Source organism: Lygodium microphyllum, chromosome 24, assembly GCF_053477565.2.
Source record: "Lygodium microphyllum isolate KBCC chromosome 24, Lygodium_microphyllum_v1.1.10, whole genome shotgun sequence".
NCBI classification, from domain to species: domain Eukaryota; kingdom Viridiplantae; phylum Streptophyta; class Polypodiopsida; order Schizaeales; family Lygodiaceae; genus Lygodium; species Lygodium microphyllum.
Genome location: NC_141158.1, coordinates 37,207,884 through 37,230,525, shown reverse-complemented (window position 1 = coordinate 37,230,525; position 22,642 = coordinate 37,207,884). Strand labels below are relative to the sequence as shown.

At 44.9% G+C, this 22,642-nt stretch overlaps 1 protein-coding gene across 5 annotated transcripts in view; it reads right to left on the bottom strand.

The window, feature by feature from the left end:
- PLR1 (NAD(P)-linked oxidoreductase superfamily protein) overlaps nucleotides 1–20,985 on the bottom strand; it is a 60,727-nt gene extending 39,742 nt beyond the window's left edge. For 2 of the 5 annotated variants that reach the window (XR_015688466.1, XM_087665990.1), the window contains exon 1: nucleotides 20,716–20,975. Coding sequence is in view for 2 of the 5 variants with exons in the window: in XM_087665990.1 (XP_087522116.1) it covers nucleotides 20,716–20,862 (147 nt within the window). In the remaining 3 variants the exon portion in view is untranslated. Of the gene's footprint in view, nucleotides 1–20,715 lie in introns of all 5 variants that reach the window. The other 3 variants (XR_015688464.1, XR_015688465.1, XM_087665989.1) reach the window with 3 other exon arrangements.
- Nucleotides 20,986–22,642: the final 1,657 nt, after the last annotated feature.

Sequence of the window (22,642 nt, the reverse complement as noted above, 5' to 3'; positions counted from 1 at the left end):
ACAAAGAATCAAGAATGTATTTATATGTTAGGGTACAATAAGGGTGTGTTCACACCCATATAACTTTATGCATGGAGACAGAGGGACTTTGCACCCAACAACCTCCCACTTAACGGCCCAAAGTGGTACCTCTCTTGAACATAGCCTTTTCTCCACCACTTTCTTATCAATGTAGCTTGTGTCATTGCATCAGCATTTGTTTGTGCCAATCTCCATTACTCACATATAGAGAGGTGCTCCTATTGCTTCTCTTTCCTCACAAACTTTCTCATATGTTGCTGCAAGCTTTTTTTCCAATGAAATAAACATGACCTCTCTCTGTTGTCCCCATCACATATTTTGGACCCTTGTTGAGAAGAAAATTTTGATGGCTAACCAATTAGCTCCTACCTTGTCTACCATAAATTCATAAAAACATCCTTTGGGCAATCAGCTTTGCTAAGCTTTGTATGTGGCAATAAAGGCACACCAAGAGGCTTAGCATCATCCATATTAAACCCATTGAGTACTTTGCTAATGTACTTGTCCTCTGAGAGAAACAACAAGTACTGCTCTCTATCTCTTTTAATGTGCATGCCCAAAATGTGTTCAGCTGCCCCCAAATCTTACATTGAGAAGGCTGAACTCAGTTGCCTTTTAAGAGCATTCAAAGTACTCCAGTGTATAAGCAGTGATTTGCATGACTACATTTAAATCCATGGCTGAGAATGAAGTTATCAAACTTTTTGTACCACTGTCTAGGGGCTTGTTTCAGTCCATATAAGCTGTGTTTCAACTTACAAACCAAGTGCTCTTTCCCTGGAATAGCAAAACCTTCTGGCTATTTCCTGTACAACTTCTCATCCAGGTCACCATGAAGAAAAGCAATCTTCACATCTATCTCATCCAACTCTAAATCCAAGGATGCACTGAGAACAAACAAAACACGAAGCGTAGTCATCTTCACCACTAATGAAAAGACCTCCTAGAAGTCTATGCCTTCCTTCTGTGTATAGCCCTTAGCAACCAAACGTGCCTTGTACTTGGGCTTCCCATCAATACATTTCACTTTGTAAACCCATTTATTAGGGATAGCTTCCTTATCCTTACGCAAAGGTACAAGCTCCCATGTGTTATTTGCATATAGAGACTTCATCTCTTCCTGCATAGCACTTTCTCTTATTTTCACATGATTGTGCCTCTCTAAATGTTAAAGGCTCACCCTCATCAATCACAACAAAATGCAATCCAAAGATGGTTGAAACCTCTGTAGTAGCTACCTTCTGACATGTGTAGACCTTCTTACCCAATTATCTGTATTGTCAAGCAATGGGCCTACATCCTCAGGTATATACACACCATCACCAAGTGGCTGATTTTCAGCATTTCCTTGTTGCTATAACCTGTTTTCAATAGGTTCTTCTTGCTATCCTATTCCATCCTATTATAGCAATCAAAAACATCAAAAACGTTTAGAAACGAAAAGTCAGAAATGTGTTCTGTAAGTTTCTTTCAAGAAGGGTTAAAATAAAAAACGTGGGTTTTTAATAAAGGGATTTTAGGTTCTAAACCTCTATGGAACTCTCTCTTAAACAAAGAATAGCTAATTGAGCTTGAGTGATAATAGAGTCAATTGAGAATAGTACATTATATATTACATATCCATGATCCATTATTGACTTGTCACTTATGTCAAAGTTAGTCTTTGGACAAGCTATACTATGGTTTAGAACTCAAACATTATGATTCATACATATCATACAAAGAAAATTAAAATTAACATGTAAATAGCCTCTATAATATGGACTGAGTCGAGTTGCAACATCATGATTCTCATTTCAAAACAAACTAACAAAATGTCAAAATCAAGAATGAATCGTAATATATCATAAATAACTCATAAAAGTCGTATAATATTCAAGTCTCAAGACAAGAATAGATACTAGATTGACAAAGTCCAATAACTAAACAAAATCACAAAAAAATCATTCTCTCATCCAAAATCTTGAGCCCTCACGAGTCATTACACATCATCATCATCATGTTTAACATTGCCTAATAGTTTTTGTCAAAAAAACCATATTTTGGATTCCAACTCACTAAAAAATTAAAATAAAATGAAAATGCCCACGTTTTTTACTCTCAGAAACGTTTTGTAAGTTTCAAATTCAAAGAAACATGTTTCTTAGCTGCTATGCATCCTATGCATCTATTTACTATCCATTATCTTCTCGTTGTAGCACAATGGACTACTACTCATTTTTAGCATCAAAAGGAATAGAATTTTCAGCTAATGGCTGTTGAATGGCTAACTGTTCATGCTGAAATTTGGCCTTCTTTTTGTCAAGGTCATCTTGTGTAGTATGTTTCAGCAACTTTGCCTCGTTAAATACTACGTCTTGGCTGCGTACTATCTTCCTACTCTGAGGGAGCCAAACTCTATAACTCATCTCTCCCTCATCTCCATCTTGATGGATTTCATGTCTAGTTTAGTCCTATGATCTATAGGAACATGCACAAAGGCATCACAACCAAAGATACGCAAATGTCATATAAAGCAAGTTTGCTAGACCAAACCTCTTCAGGAATGTCATTTTCCAATGCACGATTGGAAGAGCATTTGTATATATGAACTGCAATTTTAAGAGTCTCTCCCCAAAACTGATGCAAGAGATTAACTGTGGATAATATGCATGTGACTCTCTCACAAAGTGTGCAATTATATCTTTCAGCCACGTCATTTGATAGAGGATTATAAGGGGCTATCAACTCTCTCTTAATGCCATGCATCTCACAAAACTTTTTTAACTCATTAGAAACATACTTAGCCCCATTATCCATTCTTATAGCTTTTAACTTAAGCCCTTTCTGTGTAGTAACAAAAGCATGAAACCTTTTAAAAGCATCGAGCACTTCATTTTTGCTCTTTAACACATATCTACTAAAATCATCAATAAAAGTAACAAAGTATCGTGCATCCCCATAGGAATTAACAAGCATAGTGCACACATCAAAGTGTACTAAATCAAGAGCATTGGACTTCTTAACGACACCAGAGTAATAAGGAGACTTCACATGTTTTCCATATACACAATCATTACAAAATTCAAGACCAGAGCCTTTTACATCAAATCTCCCTAAAGAGAAGAGAACCTAAAGGCTTTTCTAGCTGATATGGCCAAGTCTTTTGTGCCAAAGTTCCATCTGTGAATAAACTTCAACCATAGCCAAGAACTTGCCAGATAATGCTTTACAATGCAAATAATTGGATGTTATTTAAAAGAAAATACAAGTGATGTTTTAGTTAGTTTAGAGATTTTATAAAAGAAAAAAATAAAGAGAGGATTTACAAAATCACGCGTGCCGTGATCGCATTCCACAGACAGAAAACAGCACTTCGAACAGAGAAAAGAAGAATGAGTGAACTAAGAGCTTTCTAAGCAAGTATCTTGAAGTTTTACCCCCCTTTCGGAGCCAATGGAACCATCAGATTTATAATCTGAGCATCAGATCACTGATCTTTCCAAGATCCCCCTCCACAAAGAGCTTCACTTCTCAGCCACAAGCCCTCTCCTCTAATTCACTATAAATATGAGGCATGAGGAAGCACAATGAATGATAAGGAGACCCCGAGAGGCTCTGCAAGAGAGAGGTAGAGAGAAGGATACCTCTCCAAAAGATTATGAGAGAGAGCTTGAGAGAGAGAGAAAGAGAGAAAGAAAAGTCGCCCCGAGAGGCTGCACAATCCCCTCTATCTCGATCATCGACTTAACCATCTTCTCTTACGCTCTCCCATCTTGAATCTATTCCACCTTCTTAATCTCTTGAGTCTACTTACAGACGATAGCCCCCAAGCGAAGAATGTCACATGCGGATGGCAATCCTATAACCAACAACGAAGCTTCGGGCAAAGGCATCACTATCAATCCAACTACAGTTTCGGTTGTAAGTAATGTATTTCCGAATTGATAGGTCTCATGATTTGGATTATGCAAAGAAGAGAAAGATAACTAAGGTTGAATTATCATGCACTAATTAGACTATACAGAGTATGATAGATTTGGATACTTCAAGGGATTCATTTAAAGCATATGCATATTTAGACAAAGTGTAGAATATGGATACTATTGTAGAGGAAAAGCGGAGAAGAGATGATGAGGTTGCAAGTACTTCAAAACGCATGACACAAAGTAAAATAGAACAACAAAAGGTTGTTGAAAAACTCCATTTCTGAATACACAATAGAAGATGGAGTGCAAGATAAAAAGATAGATTGAAAGAAAGACAAGCAACATAGGTATAGCTATAGTCAAACATTGTGTGTTAATAGTGGTGCTTCATTTCATGTAACTCCATCTTTGGAGTGTTTTTCTTCTTATGTAAAAGATAATCTTGGAAAAATCTATCTAGGCAACATTCATACATGTGATATTGAAGAAATGAGAACCATACACCTAGCTCTTGAAAATGGTCAAGAATTGATTCTTCATGATGTTAGGTATCTACCTGGTATCAAAAAGATGCTTACTTTCAGTTGGAAAACTAGATACCAAAGGTTACTTCACTACTTTTGGTGGTGGAATATGGAAGATACAGAAAGGGTCTATCCTAGTCACTAGAGGTGGTACAAAGAAAACTCTATATTATCTCTACTGCAAGACACTTCATAAAAAGTTTGTTGCAACAGCTAAAGTACAATCATATATGAAATTATAGCACAAGTGTCTTGGACACATGAGTCAAAAGGGTTTGAAGGCACTTTTTTCACTTGAAAGAGTTGATGTGAATCTGCATATCACCTGCTACTGCCATAATATCTACATCATTGCATGAGGCTACAACAAGTATCTCTCCAGTGTCAAGAAGCTCTTCAATGACCACACTAGATGCAACATTTGCCTTTGCAACTTCTTTTGAGAAAGAGTTGTCATCCTTCTTTTTCTTTCCCTGTTGTTTCTTTCTTTCTTGCTTTTTCTTGTAGTACCGGTAATCAGGCTTTTTATGCCCTTTACACCCACATTGATAGCAAGTAACATCCTACTATTTGCCCTTGCTTTTACTCCTACTTTTGTCTTTATTTGCTACATTACCCCTCTTCTCTAACATACCCCTAAGATGATAAGCTGAACCACTGCTTTCTCCACTGGACTTTCTTCTGATCTTCTCATTGAGAATAGAGCCCCTAACACCATCAAAGATTACAAGATTGTTGCTAAGTGAAACAACGAAAGACTCCTAGCTATCAAGCAAAGTCATCAACAAGAAAATAGCCTTCAATTTATCATTGAAGGCCGGCAAACTAGCCTTGCAACTGACTCAAAATCCCTATGAAAGCACTCAAATAGACTCATCCAACTCCATGTTCACAAGCTTGCGCATGAGATGCACTTGATCACTGGAGTTGTATTTTCATAAGTGTCCTTTTAACTTTTTCCATATAGCATAACCCATATCAAGATGCTTAATGTCAGTAAGCACGTCATCGACACAACCATCTTAATGTATGCAATGGCCTTCTTGTTGAGTTCAGCCCAATCAACATCTGACATCTGTTAACGATCAGGTCCTGTCCGCCGGCAGCCAATCGGACTGCACAGTCGGACTGCCCCCGACCTGTACCAGGACAGTCGGCTGCATTTAATAAATGCAGCCGACCTGCATTTATTGAGCGCCTGGTTTTTGGCTATTTATAGCCGATATTCCAGCAGTCCTCTCCCACTTCGGTACACAGGTTTCAGGCTGGAGATACGTGCAGATTCCGTCTCTATTCGCAAATTTCAGGCAGGAGATCGTGCAGACTGCAGCGGACTTCGAGGTGAACAGCAGGTTGCATCGTCGAGGTGGAGACACGCAGTCCAACGCACTGCGCCCGTGTACATATCTGCATATCTTTGTATACAGCACACTTATACAGCAGATCTTCATCTTCCACTGTCTCTCTCTCTCTTCTCTCTGCGTTCTCTCTCTCTCAGTCTTGGTCCCACGCTTTCGCATCACTGCACTCTGACATGGTATCAGAGCATTGTAGAAGGGCTGGCTGAGTGAAGAACCAACCTAAAGAGGAGTTTCCATCACGACACAAGGCTGCGTTTCCAGCGTTTGAAGGCGAGCGGGAGGGCTGCGCCTCGGAACAAGGCTGAAGTGAGCGTGGGCGAGCGGAAAAGGAGTCCAGTTGGTGGATTTGCTGCTGTTTGTTGCTGTTTGAAGAGGAGGAAGGCTGAGTTTTCAATCTTCAAGTGCAGGTTTTGCTTTTTCATCGCCTTCGGCGGGTGAAGAAGGTTCGGGACACGGAAGAAAGAGCCCTAGCAGGCTGCGTTTTCACAGTCAGAGGGGGCTGCTTTTGCGTTTGTGAAGGCATTACAGGTGAAGATGTCTACAGAGATTGACTTGGAGTTCCAAACGATCATGGACCGGAAGGTGCCTGTCTTACCGGCTCTTCCCGCAGATCAAAAGCTCGATGGCGACAATTACCGCATTTGGCGCATGATGATGTTGGTCATCCTTGAGTCCTACGATTTGGCGGAGCTTGTACAGGAGATCGACCGGCCCTCGGTGAGAGATAAGTCCAAACTCTCTTCCGATGCTCGTGCGGAGTTGGCCAAGGCACAGTCTCACTGGGAAAAACTGAATGCCCGGATTCGTTCTTTTCTTTTTCTGTCTTGTACTACAGCTGTGATAGCCCACATAGAGCACTTGACGGTGGCTCGAGAGATATGGCTGGAGCTTGATCAGATATATAACCGGATGACCCTTATAAAGCGGGTTTCTTTGGAGGTGCAGATGCGGACCTTGTCCGTGAACAAGTCTTCTTCGTTACAGAAGCACATCAACAAGCTTAGACAGCTTCAGATGCAGGTTCAAAATGCGGGGAAGCCGATTTCCTCAGAAGACATGGCGATCACACTTTTGTCCCAGTTGCCGCCACAATTCGGTGCTTTTTACTCCGCCCTTATTGCTTCGGGACGTGAGTCTACTCTTCGGTGGGAAGAGCTGGTTCCTATGGTCTTGGACCAAGAGGAACAATTGAAGGGATAGTATGCTTCCAAGCCGGAAGCCTTGACAGGTCAAGCCACTCAGAAGAAGGGGAAGGACCAAAAGAAGAAGGAGGACAACAAGTCAAAGAAGGACAAGGACAAAGAATCCACATGCCATATTTGTGGAAAGACAGGCCATTGGAAGAAGGATTGCCCTAACAAAGACAAGAAGGACACCAACAAGAAGGACACGAAGGATTCTGGAGCGGTGGCTGCACCCTCATCAGCTGCGTTTCTTCATCTAGCTGTCATTGAGGACTCTACACCGAATGCTTTTAATGCTGCGATGACAGCTCCCCAGGCTCGAGAGTGGATCGTTGATAGTGGTGTCTCCCGACACATGACTCCTTCATCAGTTTTGGTGTTGCCCAGTTGCGACCTTCGAGTGGGCAGATTCTCATTGGAGATAGCTCTTCGGTGTCTATTGCAAGACGGGGTGAGATGCAGCTTATTCCAGATGGACGTGGTGGTACCCATACCTCAGAGGTCTTGCATGTGCCAGGTTTAGAGTATCATCTACTTTCGGTTCATAAGATTTGTTCCCTTGGACTTTTGGTGGAGTTTGACAGTGATTCGGTGCGAGTCCTTGATCGTGGGTCAAGGAAGGTTCTCTCATCAGGATATGAGAAAAATGGCATCTACAAATTGACGTCTTCTACCGCCCTCCCTACTCTTCTTCTTACCTCTCAGACACAGTCAGAGCTATGGCATACTCAGTTTGGTCACCTCTACTATGATTATCTTCGGAGGGCGTCACGTGGACAGCTTGTTCGAGGGTTGCCGCACATAATGGTGAGCCAGCAGCCATGCGTCTCCTGCATTTGTGGGAAACAACATAGAGATGCGATTCCCAACAAAGCTTCGCGGCGGTCTTCTTCACCGATGGAGCTTGTATCTACGGATCTTTGTGGCCCTATGAGGAACGAGTCCTTGAGAGGAAGCTCATACTTCATATTGATGGTAGATGACTACAGCAGGATGACTTGGGCCTATTTCTTGGCGTTGAAGTCGGAGGCCTTCTCCCACTTCAAGGATTGGCTTCTCTTTGAGGAGAACCGATCCGGGACCTTGCGATCAGACAAGGGTGGTGAATTTGTTTCTAATGAGTTTGCTCGTTTTTGTGCAGATAAAGGTATTCACCAAGAGTTTGCTAATACCAACACTCCTCAAGAAAATGGCATTCTTGAACGGAAGAACCGAAGTGTGATCGAGATGGCGCGCACCATGATGGAGCACCGACAGACACCTCAATTTCTGTGGGCCGAGGCTATGGCTACTGCAGTCCACATCCTTAACCGATCCCCCACTTCGGCCGTTGATGGGATGACACCTTTTGAGGCATACTTTGGGACTAAGCCCGATGTTTCTTATTTTAGGGTTTTTGGGTGTGATGCCCATGTTCACATTCCCAAGGCTCATCGTGATAAATTTGAAGCAGCTTCCCGAAGACAGGTGTTTGTGTCAGAGTGCAGCGGTGCGGAAGCGTAGGACTGAGAGAGAGAGAACGCAGAGAGAGAAGGGAGAGAAAGAGACAGTGTACACTGAAGATCTGCTGTATAAAGAATGCTGAATACAAAGATATACACGGGCGCAGTGCGCTGGACTGCGTGTCTCCACCTCGACGATGCGACCTGCTGTCCGCCTCGAAGTCTGCTGCAGTCTGCACTGTCTGCTGTCTGAAATCTGTGAACAGAGACAGAGATCTGCACGGCACCGGTCTGTAATCTGCGACAGAAAAATAATGGCCAGACTGCTGAAAACGTCAGCAATAAATAGGCGAAAAATCACCTAGAACGGGGCTCAAAACTGGGGCGCAGCCTGATAAAAGTGGCTGCAGGCAGTCAGACTGCCACGTGGCAGTCCGACTGTGCAGCTGGTCCGACTGCTGGACCAGCTGTGCTGCTGCCTAAAAACAGGCTATGAACTCTAACACCCCCTCTCAGAGCCTGGACAGGGCAGAAGCCTGAGGGATCTGGAATGTTGCCGAAGTAGAGCCTGAGGAAGCGCCTTCGTAAACAAATCCGCAAGATTATCCTCCGTCTTGCAATACTCCACAATGATGGTCTCATCCAGAAGCTTTTCTCGGATGAAGTGGTACTGGATCTCAATGTGCTTCGTCCGGGCATGAAAAACAGGATTTCTTGCCAAGGCAATGCAACTCTCATTGTCACATCGCAGCAATGTAGGACGAGTCTGGGGGCACCCAAGCTCCTCCAACAATCTCCGAAGCCACACAACCTCGCATGTGGTGGAAGACGCGGCCCGATACTCCGCCTCCGTAGACGAAAGGGCTACCGTGGGCTGCTTCTTGCTACTCCATGAAATAACACCTGCACCCAAAGTAAAGCAGTAACCTGTTGTAGACCGCCTGTGGTCCACGTCACCGGCCCAATCCGAGTCGCTCCAACCTGCAAGTACAAGATCTGACCCATCTATCCCTGCGGGGTAATAAATCCCCAAATCAGACGTCCCCCTCAGATACCGAAGTATCCTCTGAGCAGCCTGCCAATGCACCGTCTTAGGTTCACTCATGAACCCTGCCAAGAGCCCAACAGCAAAACATAGATCAACCCTGGTGTTGAGAAGCCAAATCAAAGACCCTATCAACTGTCGATAGCGGGAAGCATCCGCCAAAGGAGAAGCTGAGTGGGAAGTGGCCTTCCAGTTTGGATCCATAGGAGTAGAGAGGGCCCTACAATCTTCCATCTCAAAAGTCACCAAGAGCTCCTGTACATATCTCTGTTGGGAGAGAAAGATCCCTCTCTGAGACTGAAAAATCTCATGTCCTAAAAAGAAATGGAGTAGCCCCAAATCCGTCATCTCGAACGTCCGATGTAAAGCTGACTTTGTCTCCTGGACTTGCTGTGCATCATCACCTGTGACAATCAAATCATCAACATATAATACAAACAGCACAGAACCATCCTCGGAAGTGTGAACATACAGCTGCGGATCGGCCTTGGACCGCCGATATCCCAACTGAGATTGGAGGAACGAATCAATCTTCTCGTTCCACGCTCGCGGGGCCTGCTTGAGGCCATACAGGGCCTTCTTCAACCTGTAGACTTTCCCATCTGAAGAACCAAAGCCAGGAGGCTGCTCGACGTAGATCTCCTCCTTCAAATCACCATTCAGGAAGGCCGACTTCACATCCAGCTGATAAACAGGCCATCTCCTATGGCCAGCCAAAGCAAGAACAGCTCTAATGGTTGCCATACGAGCTGTAGGGGCAAAGGTGTCATGACAGTCAATCCCTGGGCGCTGGGCAAAACCCTTAGCAACAAGGCGAGCCTTGTGCTTATCCAAAGTACCATCACTGAGATATTTGGTCTTGAAGACCCACTTGACTCCAATCACCTTCTTCTTCGGGGGGCGTGGCACAAGTGACCAAGTGCCATTCCTCTCAATAGCCTCCAACTCAGCTTCCATAGCTTTCTTCCATGGGGCGGACTGTAAAGCCTCCTTCACGGAGGTGGGCTCTCGATCCTGCATAACTCGGGACATCAAACAATAATTGGAGCAAACAAGCTCCGAAGAATGCGCTTGGTGCCTCCGTGACCGCCGCGGACCATCCTGCGGTCCCCACTCCTCAGGAACCCCCTCGATCCCTGAATCACGGAGTGTGTCACGGGCCCAGCGAGGAGGAGGCCGAACCTCCCCTCGTCGTTCTCCAGCAGTAGAAGACTCTGGAATGTCCACCGGTGGTAACTCCTCAGAAGGATCCGGTGGAACAGTAGACTCTGTGTCAGAAACAGAATCATAATCAAACGGCACAGGCTCCAGTGGAACTGTAGAAGGAGCCAAACTCTCCCCTGGATCTCCAAGAACGGGATGCTCCTCACCCGTTGAAGAAGCCGGAACCTCCACAAACCGCACATCACGGCTAGTATATACATCCCGCTTGACGGGATCATACAGTCGGTAGCCTTGGGACTGGGAGCTGTAGCCAACAAATACCTGTTTTCGGGAAGCCGCTTCAAATTTGTCACGGTGAGCTTTGGGAATGTGAACATAGGCATCACACCCAAAGACCCGAAAGTAAGAAACATCTGGCTTCGACCCAAAATACGCCTCAAATGGAGTCATCCCTTCCACGGCCGACGTAGAAGATCGGTTAAGGATGTGGACTGCAGTAGCCACAGCCTCGGCCCACAGAACCTGGGGGGTCTGTCGGTGCTCCATCATGGTGCGCGCCATCTCGATCACACTGCGGTTCTTCCGTTCGAGAATACCATTTTCTTGTGGAGTATTCGTATTGGCAAACTCCTGATGAATTCCTCTATCTGCACAAAACCGAGCAAATTCATTAGAGACAAATTCACCTCCCTTGTCGGATCGCAAGGTCTTCAACTTCCGGCCTGATCGATTCTCCTCAAAGAAAAGCCAATCCTTGAAGTGCGAGAAAGCTTCTGACTTTAGTGCCAAAAAATAGGCCCATGTCATCCTGCTATAGTCATCCACGATCAGCATGAAGTACGAGCTCCCACGCAGGGACTCATTCCTCATAAGGCCACATAGATCCGTAGATACTAACTCCATCGGTGAAGTAGACCGCCGCGAAGCGGTGTGGGGAATGGCATCCCGATGCTGCTTCCCCCTTATGCAGGAGACACATGGCTGCTGGCTCACCACTATATCCGGCAACCCTCGAACAAGCTGTCCCCGTGACGCCTTCCGAAGATAGTCATAGTTCAGGTGACCAAACCTAGCATGCCATAATTCAGACTGTGACTGTGAGGTAAGAAGAAGAGTAGAGAGGGCAGTGGAAGATTTCAGTTTGTAAATGCCGTTCTCCTCATATCCAGATGATAGAACCTTCCTCAATTCACGATCAAGGACTCGCACTGTAGAACTGTCAAACTCCACCAGAAGACCAAGGGAGCAAATCTTATGGACTGAAAGGAGATGGTACCCCAATCCTGGTACATGCAAAACCTCTGAGGTATGGGTGCCACCTCGTCCATCCGGAATAAGCTGCATCTTACCCCGACCTGCAATAGAAACTGAAGAGCTGTCTCCAATGAGAACCTGCCCACGCGAAGGTCGCAGCTGGGCAACACCATCTGATGAAGGAGTCATGTGCCGTGAGGCACCACTATCAATAATCCACTCTCGAGATTGGGAAGCCGCCATCGCAGCATCAGAAGCATTCGGTGAAGCGTCCTCAATGACAACTAGATGTAGAAATGCAGCTGATGAGGGTGCAGCCACCGCTCCAGAATCCTTAGTATCCTTCTTCTTGGTGTCCTTCGAGTCTTTGTCAGGGCAATCCTTCTTCCAATGGCCAGTCTTTCCACAAATATGGCATGTGGAGTCTTTGTCCTTGTCCTTCTCCTTGTCCTTCTTGGACTTGTTATCCCCCTTCTTCTTCTTTTGGTCCTTCCCCTTCTTCTGAGAGGCTTGACCTGTCAACGCCTCCGTCTTGGAAGCATTCTGTCCCTTTAACTGTTCCTCTTGGTCCAAGACCATAGGAACCAACTCCTCCCACCGAAGAGTAGACTCTCGCCCCGAAGCAATAAGGGCAGAGTAAAATGTACCGAATCGTGGCGGCAACTGGGACAATAGTGTGATCGCCATGTCTTCGGAGGAGATCGGCTTCCGCGCATTCTGAACCTGCATCTGTAGCTGCCTTAGCTTGTTAATGTGTTCCCTTAACGAAGAAGACTTATTGACGGACAAGGTCCGCATCTGTACCTCCAAAGAAACCCTCTTCATCAGGGTCATCCGATTGTACATTTGATCAAGCTCCAGCCATATCTCACGAGCCACCGTCAAGTGCTCGATGTGAGCGATCACGGCTGTAGTGCATGATAGAAAGAGAAAGGATCGAATCCTGGCATTCAGTTTGTCCCAATGAGACTGGGCCCTGGCCAACTCCGCACGAGCATCGGAAGAGAGTTTGGACTCATCTCTTACCGAAGGCCGGTCAATATCTTCCTGTACCAACTCCGCCAAATCATAGGACTCCAGAATGGCCAACATCATAACGCGCCAAATGCGGTAGTTGTCGCCGTCGAGCTTCTGATCTGTAGGAAGAGCCGGTAGGACAGGCACCTTCCGGTCCATAATCGCCTGGAACTCCAAGTCCATCTCTGTAGACATCTTCACCTGCAATGCCTTCTCAAACGCAAAAGCAGCCCCCTCTGACTGAGTAAACTCAGCCTGCTAAGGCTCTTCCGTGTCCCGAAGCTTCTTCACCCGCCGGAGGCGATGAAAAAGCAAAACCTGCACTTTTAGGTTGAAAAACTCAAACTTTCTCCGCGTAAAACAGCAGTAAACAGCAGCAAATCCACCACCTGTACTCCTTTCCTGTGCGCCCACACTCGTTTCAGCCTTGTTCCAAGGCGCAGCCCTCCTGTCTGCCCTTAAACGCAAAAAACGCAAATTTGTGTCGCGATGGAAACTCCTCTTCAGGTTGATTCTGCGCTCAGTCAGCCCTCAAACACTGCTCTGATACCATGTCAGAGTGCAGCGGTGCGGAAGCGTAGGACTGAGAGAGAGAGAACGCAGAGAGAGAAGGGAGAGAAAGAGACAGTGTACACTGAAGAGCTGCTGTACAAAGAATGCTGAATACAAAGATATACACGGGCGCAGTGCGCTGGACTGCGTGTCTCCACCTCGACGATGCGACCTGCTGTCCACCTCGAAGTCTGCTGCAGTCTGCACTGTCTGCTGTCTGAAATCTGTGAACAGAGACAGAGATCTGCACGGCACCGGTCTGTAATCTGCGACAGAAAAATAGTGGCTAGACTGCTGAAAACGTCAGCAATAAATAGGCGAAAAATCACCTAGAACGGGGCTCAAAACTGGGGCGCAGCCTGATAAAAGTGGCTGCAGGTAGTCGGACTGCCACGTGGCAGTCCGACTGTGCAGCTGGTCCGACTGCTGGACCAGCTGTGCTGCTGCCTAAAAACAGGCTATGAACTCTAACAGTTTGTTGGCTATAGCTCTCAGTCCCAAGGCTATCGTTTATATAATCCCGTCAAGCAGGATGTGTACACCAGTCGAGATGTGCGGTTCGTGGAGGTTCCGGCCATAGAAGCGGGTGAGAAGCATCCCGTTCTTGGAGATCCAGGGGAGAGTTGGGCTCCCGAGACAGTTCCTTTGGAGCCCGTGCCTTTTGATTCCGATTCTGTTTCTGATACAGAGTCTACTATTCCACAGGTCACCCCCGAGGAGTTACCACCGGTGGATATCCCAGAGTCTTCAGCTGATGGAGAGAGACGATGAGAGGTCCGGCCTCCTCCTCGTTGGGCCCGTGACACACTCCGTGATTCACGGATCAAGGGGGTCCCTGAGAAGTGGGGACCGCAGGATGGTCCGCGGCGGTCACGGAGGCACCAGGCACATTCTACGGAGCTTGTTTGCTCTAACTATTGTTTGATGACCCGTGTTATGCATGATCGAGAGCCCACCTCCGTGAAGGAAGCTTTACAGTCCGCACCATGGAAGAAAGCTATGGAAGCCGAGCTGGAGGCTATTGAGAGGAATGGCACTTGGTATCTTGTGCCTCGCACCCCGAATAAGAAGGTGATTGGCGTCAAATGGGTCTTCAAGACCAAGTACCTTAGCGATGGTTCTTTGGACAAGCACAAGGCTCGCCTTGTTGCTAAAGGTTTTGCACAGCGCCCAGGGATTGATTGTCATGATACTTTTGCCCCCACTGCTCGTATGGCAACTATTCGAGCTGTTCTTGCCTTGGCTGGCCATAGGAGATGGCCTGTCTACCAGCTGGATGTGAAGTCAGCCTTCCTCAATGGTGATTTGAAGGAGGAGATCTCCTGGCTTTGGATCTTCAAATGGGAAAGTCTACAGGTTGAAGAAGGCCTTGTATGGCCTCAAGCAAGCTCCGCGTCCATGGAACGAGAAGATTGATTCGCTCCTTCAGTCACAATTGGGATATCGGCGTTCCAAGGTCGATCCGCAGCTTTATATACACACTTCCGAGGCTGGTTGTGTGCTTTTTGTGTTGTATGTTGATGATTTGATTGTCACAGGTGATCACGCACAGAAGGTCAAAGAGACGAAGGCAGCTTTACATCAGACGTTCGAGATGACGGATTTGGGTCTACTCCATTTCTTCTTGGGCCATGAGATTTATCAGTCTCAGAGGGGGATTTTCATCTCTCAACAGAGATATGTACAGAAGCTCTTGGTTTCTTTTGCGATGAAGAATTGTCGGACCATTTCTACTCCTATGGATCCGAACTGGAAGGCCACTTCACATTCAGCTTCTCCCATGGCGGATGCTTCCCGCTATCGTCAGTTGATTGGATCATTGATTTGGCTTCTCAACACTCGTGTTGATCTTTGTTTTGCTGTTGGGCTCTTGGCGGGGTTCATGAGTGAACCTCAGACGGTGCATTGGCAGGCTGCCCAGAGGATACTTCGGTATTTGAGGGGGACATCTAATTTAGGGATTCATTATCCAGCAGGCACAGGTGGTTTAGATCTTGTACTTGCAGGTTGGAGCTACTCGGATTGGGCTGGTGATGTGGACCACAGGGGGTCTACTACAGGTTACTGTTTTACCTTGGGTGCAGGTGTTATCTCATGGAGTAGCAAGAAGCAGCCCACGGTAGCCCTTTCGTCTACTGAGGCAGAGTATCGGGCCGCGTCTTCCACCACATGTGAGGCTGTGTGGCTTCGGAGATTGTTGGAGGAGCTTGGTTGCCCCCAGCCTCGTCCTACTTTGCTGCAGTGCGACAATGAGAGTTGCATTGCCTTGGCACGGAATCCTATTTTCCATGCCCGGATGAAGCACATAGAGATCCAGTACCACTTCATCAAAGAGAAGCTTCTAGATGAGACCATCGCTGTGGAGTACTTTATGAAGGCGCTTCCCCAGGCTCTACTTCGGAGACATGCCAGATCCCTTAGGCTTCTGCCCCATCCAGGCTCTGAGAGGGGGTGTTAGCGATCAGGTCCTGGCCGCCGACCTGTACCAGGACAGTCGGCTGTCGGTTGCATTTAATGCAGCCGACCTGCGTTTATTGGGCGCCTGATTTTTTGCTATTTATAGCCGATATTCCAACAGTCCTCTCCCACTTCAGTACGCAAGTTTCAAGCTGGAGATACGTGCAAATTCCATCTCTGTTCGCAAATTTCAGGCAAGAGATCGTGCAGACTGCAGCTGACTTCGAGGTGAACAGCAGATTGCATCGTTGAGGTGGAGACACGTAGTCCAGCGCACTGCGCCCGTGTACATATCTGCATATCTTTGTATACAGCACACTTATACGGCAGATCTTCATCTTCCACTGTCTCTTTCTCTCTCTTCTCTCTGCGTTCTCTCTCTCTCTGTCTTGGTCCCACGCTTCCGCATCGCTGCACTCTGACAGCATCGCTGCAAGCTTAGTTTCCAAGAGAGTATAATCACAATCCTTAAGAAACAAAACCAATGCTGTAATTTATGATAGCAAACAACAAGCTGAATATTCAGCTGATTTCAGCCCAAAATTTCAAGAAATAAGAAAAAGATTTGGTCCAAATACATGTACAACAGTAGAAACGATAACTTTCAACAATATAACTGAAATTTCAGCATACATTACATGCATACATCACTGCCAAGTGACTCCCACTTTAGCAATATCACCAAAAATACATCTCCAACAATCCTAGATCTGCAAATGATCACTAAGACTACTGGACCGTGATTATTCAGCAATACATCAACTCAATAGGAGCTGCTAACATGTGTACTGCATACATACATGTCCAAGAACACTTTTGATACACAAAAACCACCAAAATTCTCTACAGTTTGTCCAAAATCTCACAAGTGGAAGATAATAAACTCGAATCACACTACTTACAACACCAAGATTGCTTCAGCAATGTCCCCAAAGTGCATTTCACACATCAATTTTGCCAAAATTCACAAATTTCAGCAAAAGCCCCAAAATTTTGGGGACCAACCTACCCCAATTGCATTAATACATGTTCCGAGAGCATAGAATAGGCAAATTCAGCAAAATTTCACAAAAATTTTGCAAAAGCTCCAAATTTCTCAGGTCTGAATGTGCACCAATATCAGTAAATTTGGCTCAGCTGAACAAAATTTCACTGATACATGAAAAGCCCCAAAAATTTCAACACCAATGTGCACAATTTTTGCAATTACCGGGTCAAATGTCACTATTATGCATGAACAGCACCAAATCTGGGTTTTCGGGCACAAATCTGTGAATTGTGCTTACATGCGCGAGTCCCCCGTCAGTGAGCAAGGGGCTTGCTTGTCAGGAACCTTAGAAAGATTTTTTTAAAAACGAATCTGGCAGGAAAACATGATTCAGAAGTCAATGACTATCCCGTGACCTGCCGGCACCCAAATCTGCCTGCACATGACCTGTGGACGCTGCGCCTGACCTGTCGCTGACTGCCACTTACTGTCACCTGCCTGCGCTGACCAGAAATGACAGTTGCCTGCTGTCAACTGTTGCTTGACTGCAAAACATGACTATCACCTGCATGAAAAGGTCACGCTTGACCTGCAGACTGCCTGGACAGCTGCACCTACACAGGCTTAGCACATGCTGACCTGCAGAAGTGACAACCTGCTATTATCTTCGCGTGCACGAACTGAAACTGACCCGCATGGACTTCAAGAAGCGTGCACACCTTAGCCACAGCTCTAATACCAGTTTGAAGGGGAGAGTGCACAATGGAAGTACGAGCAATAGTGTTGAGAGTAAGAGAGAGTGAACACAGATATAGGTGTACCAAATTGTGATGGTACACAAAGAATAAAGAATGTATTTATATATTAGGGTACAATAAGGGTGTATTCACACCCATATAGCTTTATACAAGGAGATGAAGGGACTTTACACCCAACAGCTGGATAGTCAAAAGCAATGGTCCTTAACATCTTTGCAGATGACACTAATGGCACAGTTAATAATGATGACAAATCCCTTAGGATATTCTGGAACTGCATTGATTTTTGTTGTGCCTTAGGGTTGGTAGTCAACCCTTATAAAACGGGTGTCAAAAGTCTTATAAAACCTCCCCCAAACTGGCTTGCAAGGTCATAGAGGAAGGCCAAATCAAATCTTCCAATTGCTTGGTATTCCCATGAGATTTATGGTTTCGATGAAACAGAGATGACAGTGGGTCCTCTCAAAGATTTGAAACAAACTGGACTACTAGAAAGATTTCCAAGGCAACCTTGCAGGTAGGGTGGTTGTACTCAAGCACATTATCGTGCCTTCCACAATGTACTTCCTGGCCTACTGGAAACCACTGGCAACTACCTTTCAAGAGCTAGAAAGCCTCTACAGAGCGTTCTTATGTGGGTCAAAGGATAACAACTGAAAAATCTCGAAAGTAGCCTGGATTACTTATATCTTACCTAAAGAGCAAGGGGATTTAGGTATCCCCGACTTAGCAAGCCTAGTTGATAAATTGGCAGCTAAATGGATTATCAGAAGCATTCAATTCCCCCAAGAAAACTGGGCCATGCTTCTACACAAATATGTTAGAAACTTTGCCATCGAAGATTGCTCGAAGTGGAAGAACATATCAGTCATCACTCCAATATTTTCCTCTGGCAAGCTTGGTTCAAGTTTAAGCTGTATATTGGGATTAAACAAGCCCCTAATCTCATACTCCTATGGGCTGGCCTCGATTCCATCTGGTTCAGCATGCACTGTAGCAATGTCCTGAACCAACACTTGACGACAGTAGCACATCTCTACAAGAGAGGTGTACAACTATGGGAAGATATTTGGGACTTCTACACACGTTAGTGGCTATAACCCCGAGAGATTAGGGAATGTTTTAAAGCCTCAAGGACAGAAGTCCATTTAATTTAGGAAAGAATCTCAACTTGGCCAAACAACACTTGCCGTGATATCCAACTTCGACAAGCTTTCAATTAAGAGCCTTTTCATGGGAGAATGGGCACCCCCTAATGCCTATCACTAATATCCCAACATCCCCCCATAAGCTTACTTCTAAACTAAGTAAGTGGTCTCTCAACTAGAACTTTGGCCAATGGAACCATAGATTCTCTCACGTGTGGTCCCCATGTTTAGAAGCAGAAAAAAACCACTCTTTTATTGTTAATCCTTTGCAAGGGTTTACGGTCAGGCGAATGTGCTCTGTTGTGGAGATGGATACTGCCCAAGGTGTAAAAAGGAAGTGAAACTATCCCTCGTCTCTTCTTTAATTGCAACTACAATAAAAAGATTCTTAAAATTGTCCAACATATCATTAAAACCTTCCACCCTCAACCCATAACATGGAAAGAATTGCTAATCGGTGTATCTAATGGTATGCATACTGAAATATGGATGTTTATTTGGTTTTCTTTTTTGATTTATCCTCCACTAAAGCAGAATTTGTCTTGCAGATTGAAGCTGAACAGGACGCCATTATCAACTGTATCAAGAAGAAACAATATTTGGAGAGAATGCATGCTGAAGCTCAAGCCATTTTGGATACCATAGCTGAAGAACAGGAGCTCTGGGACCCTTAGTAGCATCAGCCCGTGCTGCCCTTGTACTACTCGGCCATATCTAGGCTGCATAAGTGATAAGCCCCCTTCAGAATTATATACCTTTTGGCCCCCTGACTAAAATCAGCTCTTTTTTTTTACTGGCCCCCACATAGCAACCAGTATGCTGGTGGCTCTCTCAAAACATTTTGTCAATGATCTTTTGCAGGCTACTTCCCAAAGCCAGTTACTGGCCATGCAACTGCTTGTAAATTTCTTAGCTGTTAATATATTTACTTTCACGCTTTCCGAATTTTTTTTTTAAACGTTGCATTTTCAAAAGGAAAAAAGCCACCAGCTTCTAGCTGAAGAGGCGGATGAATTAAGCCAATAAGATTTTAAAAAGGCAAATTACCTATCAGAAATAGGACGGCCAAAACTCACAGGAAGCCACCCGTGGGACTTGGCACCCGTGAACCTAGGGCTGCCACACGACCCCACAGGCAAACGTAACCTGCATTTTTGCTATCCTCAGTCTGCTCGACTATTGGTCAATCCTAACATACTAATTTCTGGCAATCCGAGAGAGGAATGCTGGCTAGCTGCTCCATTTGGGAACCGTTTAAGTACAACACTCCTCTAGCTACATTGGAATTGGGCCCATACTTCGTATGCATTTCTTTTTCTGTGCACTTACTGCATCATTTCGTGTCATTGTCTGGGCATTCGTTAGTCGTGTTGTTCGGATATCTCTCTGCATTCCTGTTAGCCCGAGTGCTGTCCCTTAAGCTGTTATAGCTCAGATCCTCCAAGTGTGAGGTCTGACCCTGCTTGGCACCCAGCACACAAGTTTTGCTGAGCGCACATATGTTGAGAGACTTGACTCCAAACACTTTGTAATGAGCAGGTGGACTTGCTGATTGGGCAGTTCACGTTTTCATGTAGAAAGCTGAGATTGAGGTCCGTAAAATGAGTCTACCTAGAAAGCCCTTTCGGCAAAACTCTGAACTTTGTAATCCCCAATAGGGCAGAATAAACACCGCAAAGACTTCTATTGTAATCTTCCAATCAGACAAAATTGATACTACAAAGACTTTATTGATACGCCTGTTTGCGCAGAAATGTAAACTTCCACGAAGGTCATGGCTAACCAGAACATTTTTGGATCGAATGCATAAAGATGACAAGATGTGCGATGGAGAAAGGATAAGGCTTGAGATATAAGAGATAAGACAAGAGCTTGAAAGCCGGAGCACATACAGTTTCCCATGGCCAAAACGCGGGCTTGAGCTGTTGCAGAGAAGAAGAGACGGGATTATTTGATGCTGATGCTGCGGCTGTGGCTGTGGGCGTGATGAGTTTGCTGGTGGTGCTGCACGAGACGAGGCAGCAGCAGTAACACGCCATTTGTCACAAACAGCCAGACGCTTCTTCGGGTAGTGCCAAGTCTGGAGTCTTGACCAGCCAGCCTTAAGACTCCAGGCTTTAAAAGGAAAGCATCCGTAGGCAAGGGTATTGCCAAGTCTAGAGTGTTGACCAGGCTTTCAAAGTAAAAAAGTATCCCACCTCGTAGGGTTTGCACATGACGAACCCAGCTATTCAGAAGGTTAACATTTATTGACGTGGCAGGGGCATCTCGGTTCAACCATGCCTTGACCGAAGACCATGGTCAGATTTAGTGTTGAACCTAGGATCGGTTAAATTATTACACGTGGCATTGAATTTTCCTTTTGGTGCTACATTTCCTCACTTTATCCTACCCTTATCTAGCCAAGCATGTGCACCTTAACTTGGTATGGCTTTTCATTTTGTTGATAGCAATAATTTTTCCATCTTTCATTTTTAAATCATAAAGATCAGTCTTAAGACTAGATTCCATCTTTCAATTTTAAACCATAAAGATCAATCTTAAGTCTGGTGATGGAATGTTTACCTTTGGTTCCAATGTATGCTAGGCTTCAAATGCAGTCTTGGGCCCATCTACATAATGGACAAGTTCATCTACAAGGCTAGTCACAATAATTCCTAGCACTTATTCATCTTTCTCCTTTTGCTCAAGAACACTATATTTGGGAATTTCTATGCACTTTGGGAACCCTTAATACCTTTATTATTTAACCACATGGTCAAATCTTGTTGTCTTACTTAAAGGTGAAGTCTACCCTAAATGCTATATAAGCTACCTTTCTAAATTCCACTTTCAAATATGAATCAAGATTTAGCCATGTAGTCAAATATTTATTACTTATTTGAAATTGGGACTTTGGAAATTTCCAAATTCTTTAATATGGTGTTCAAGGGTCAATTAAGCTGCTTGAACTTGAGTTGTAACCATTGTAGTGACTTTGGAAGAGCTTGATGCAACTCTAGATATAGTTGAGTGCTAACTTTGAGTAGAAGATATAGGATGCCATAGCTTCTTCTTCATGAGATACCCCTTCATCTTTTCTTGCTAGGTATAAAAGGCCATTGTGTTTTATAATTGAAGTTTAATAGCCTTTTATATAGGTTGGAGCAAGTAGATGGGTAGGTAAAGAGTGACATTATAGATGACTTCATAATTTATTCTTCTTTAGGCGAGAGTTGGTTCTTATGGGCCTATTTTCAACAATGATAGCCAAGCTAAATTAACAGGAAAAGTGTTGCTATGGTGAAAACTGTGGTATTGAGCCAATGGAACATCAAAATTGGCTACCACTTTGGAACAACTAAATGAAGCTATGCATGGAGGATATCTCCCACCATCTTACCACAGCATGAAGATGAATGAGTTATTCACCGTGCACCAAATGGGGATGCATTTGGAAGCTTACTATTCTTGGTTTGTTACACCCCAAAAGTATGCCCCATCCATAGAGACCACCTAATAGGTAGCCAAGTTTTACCAAGGGCTAAATCCACATTGGACACCTAAATAGATGTAATCCGACCCTCAAAGTTTTAGGATGCCTTACTATGAGTAAGTCCCCTTTATTAAGGCATGCAATCCAAGTTCAGAAGTGGAAGATATTGGAGGCAAGGCTCTCCAAAAAAAGGGTTGTTTCATCAAAAGAACTAAAGTCCAAGAGCATACTAGTGCATGAAAGAAGGCTAAGGTTAATGCAACTAGAAATTCCAACAAACTAAAGCAATGATACATAGAGAGGCTACCATTTCAATGAACCAAGCCACTGTAAGTGATTTAAAC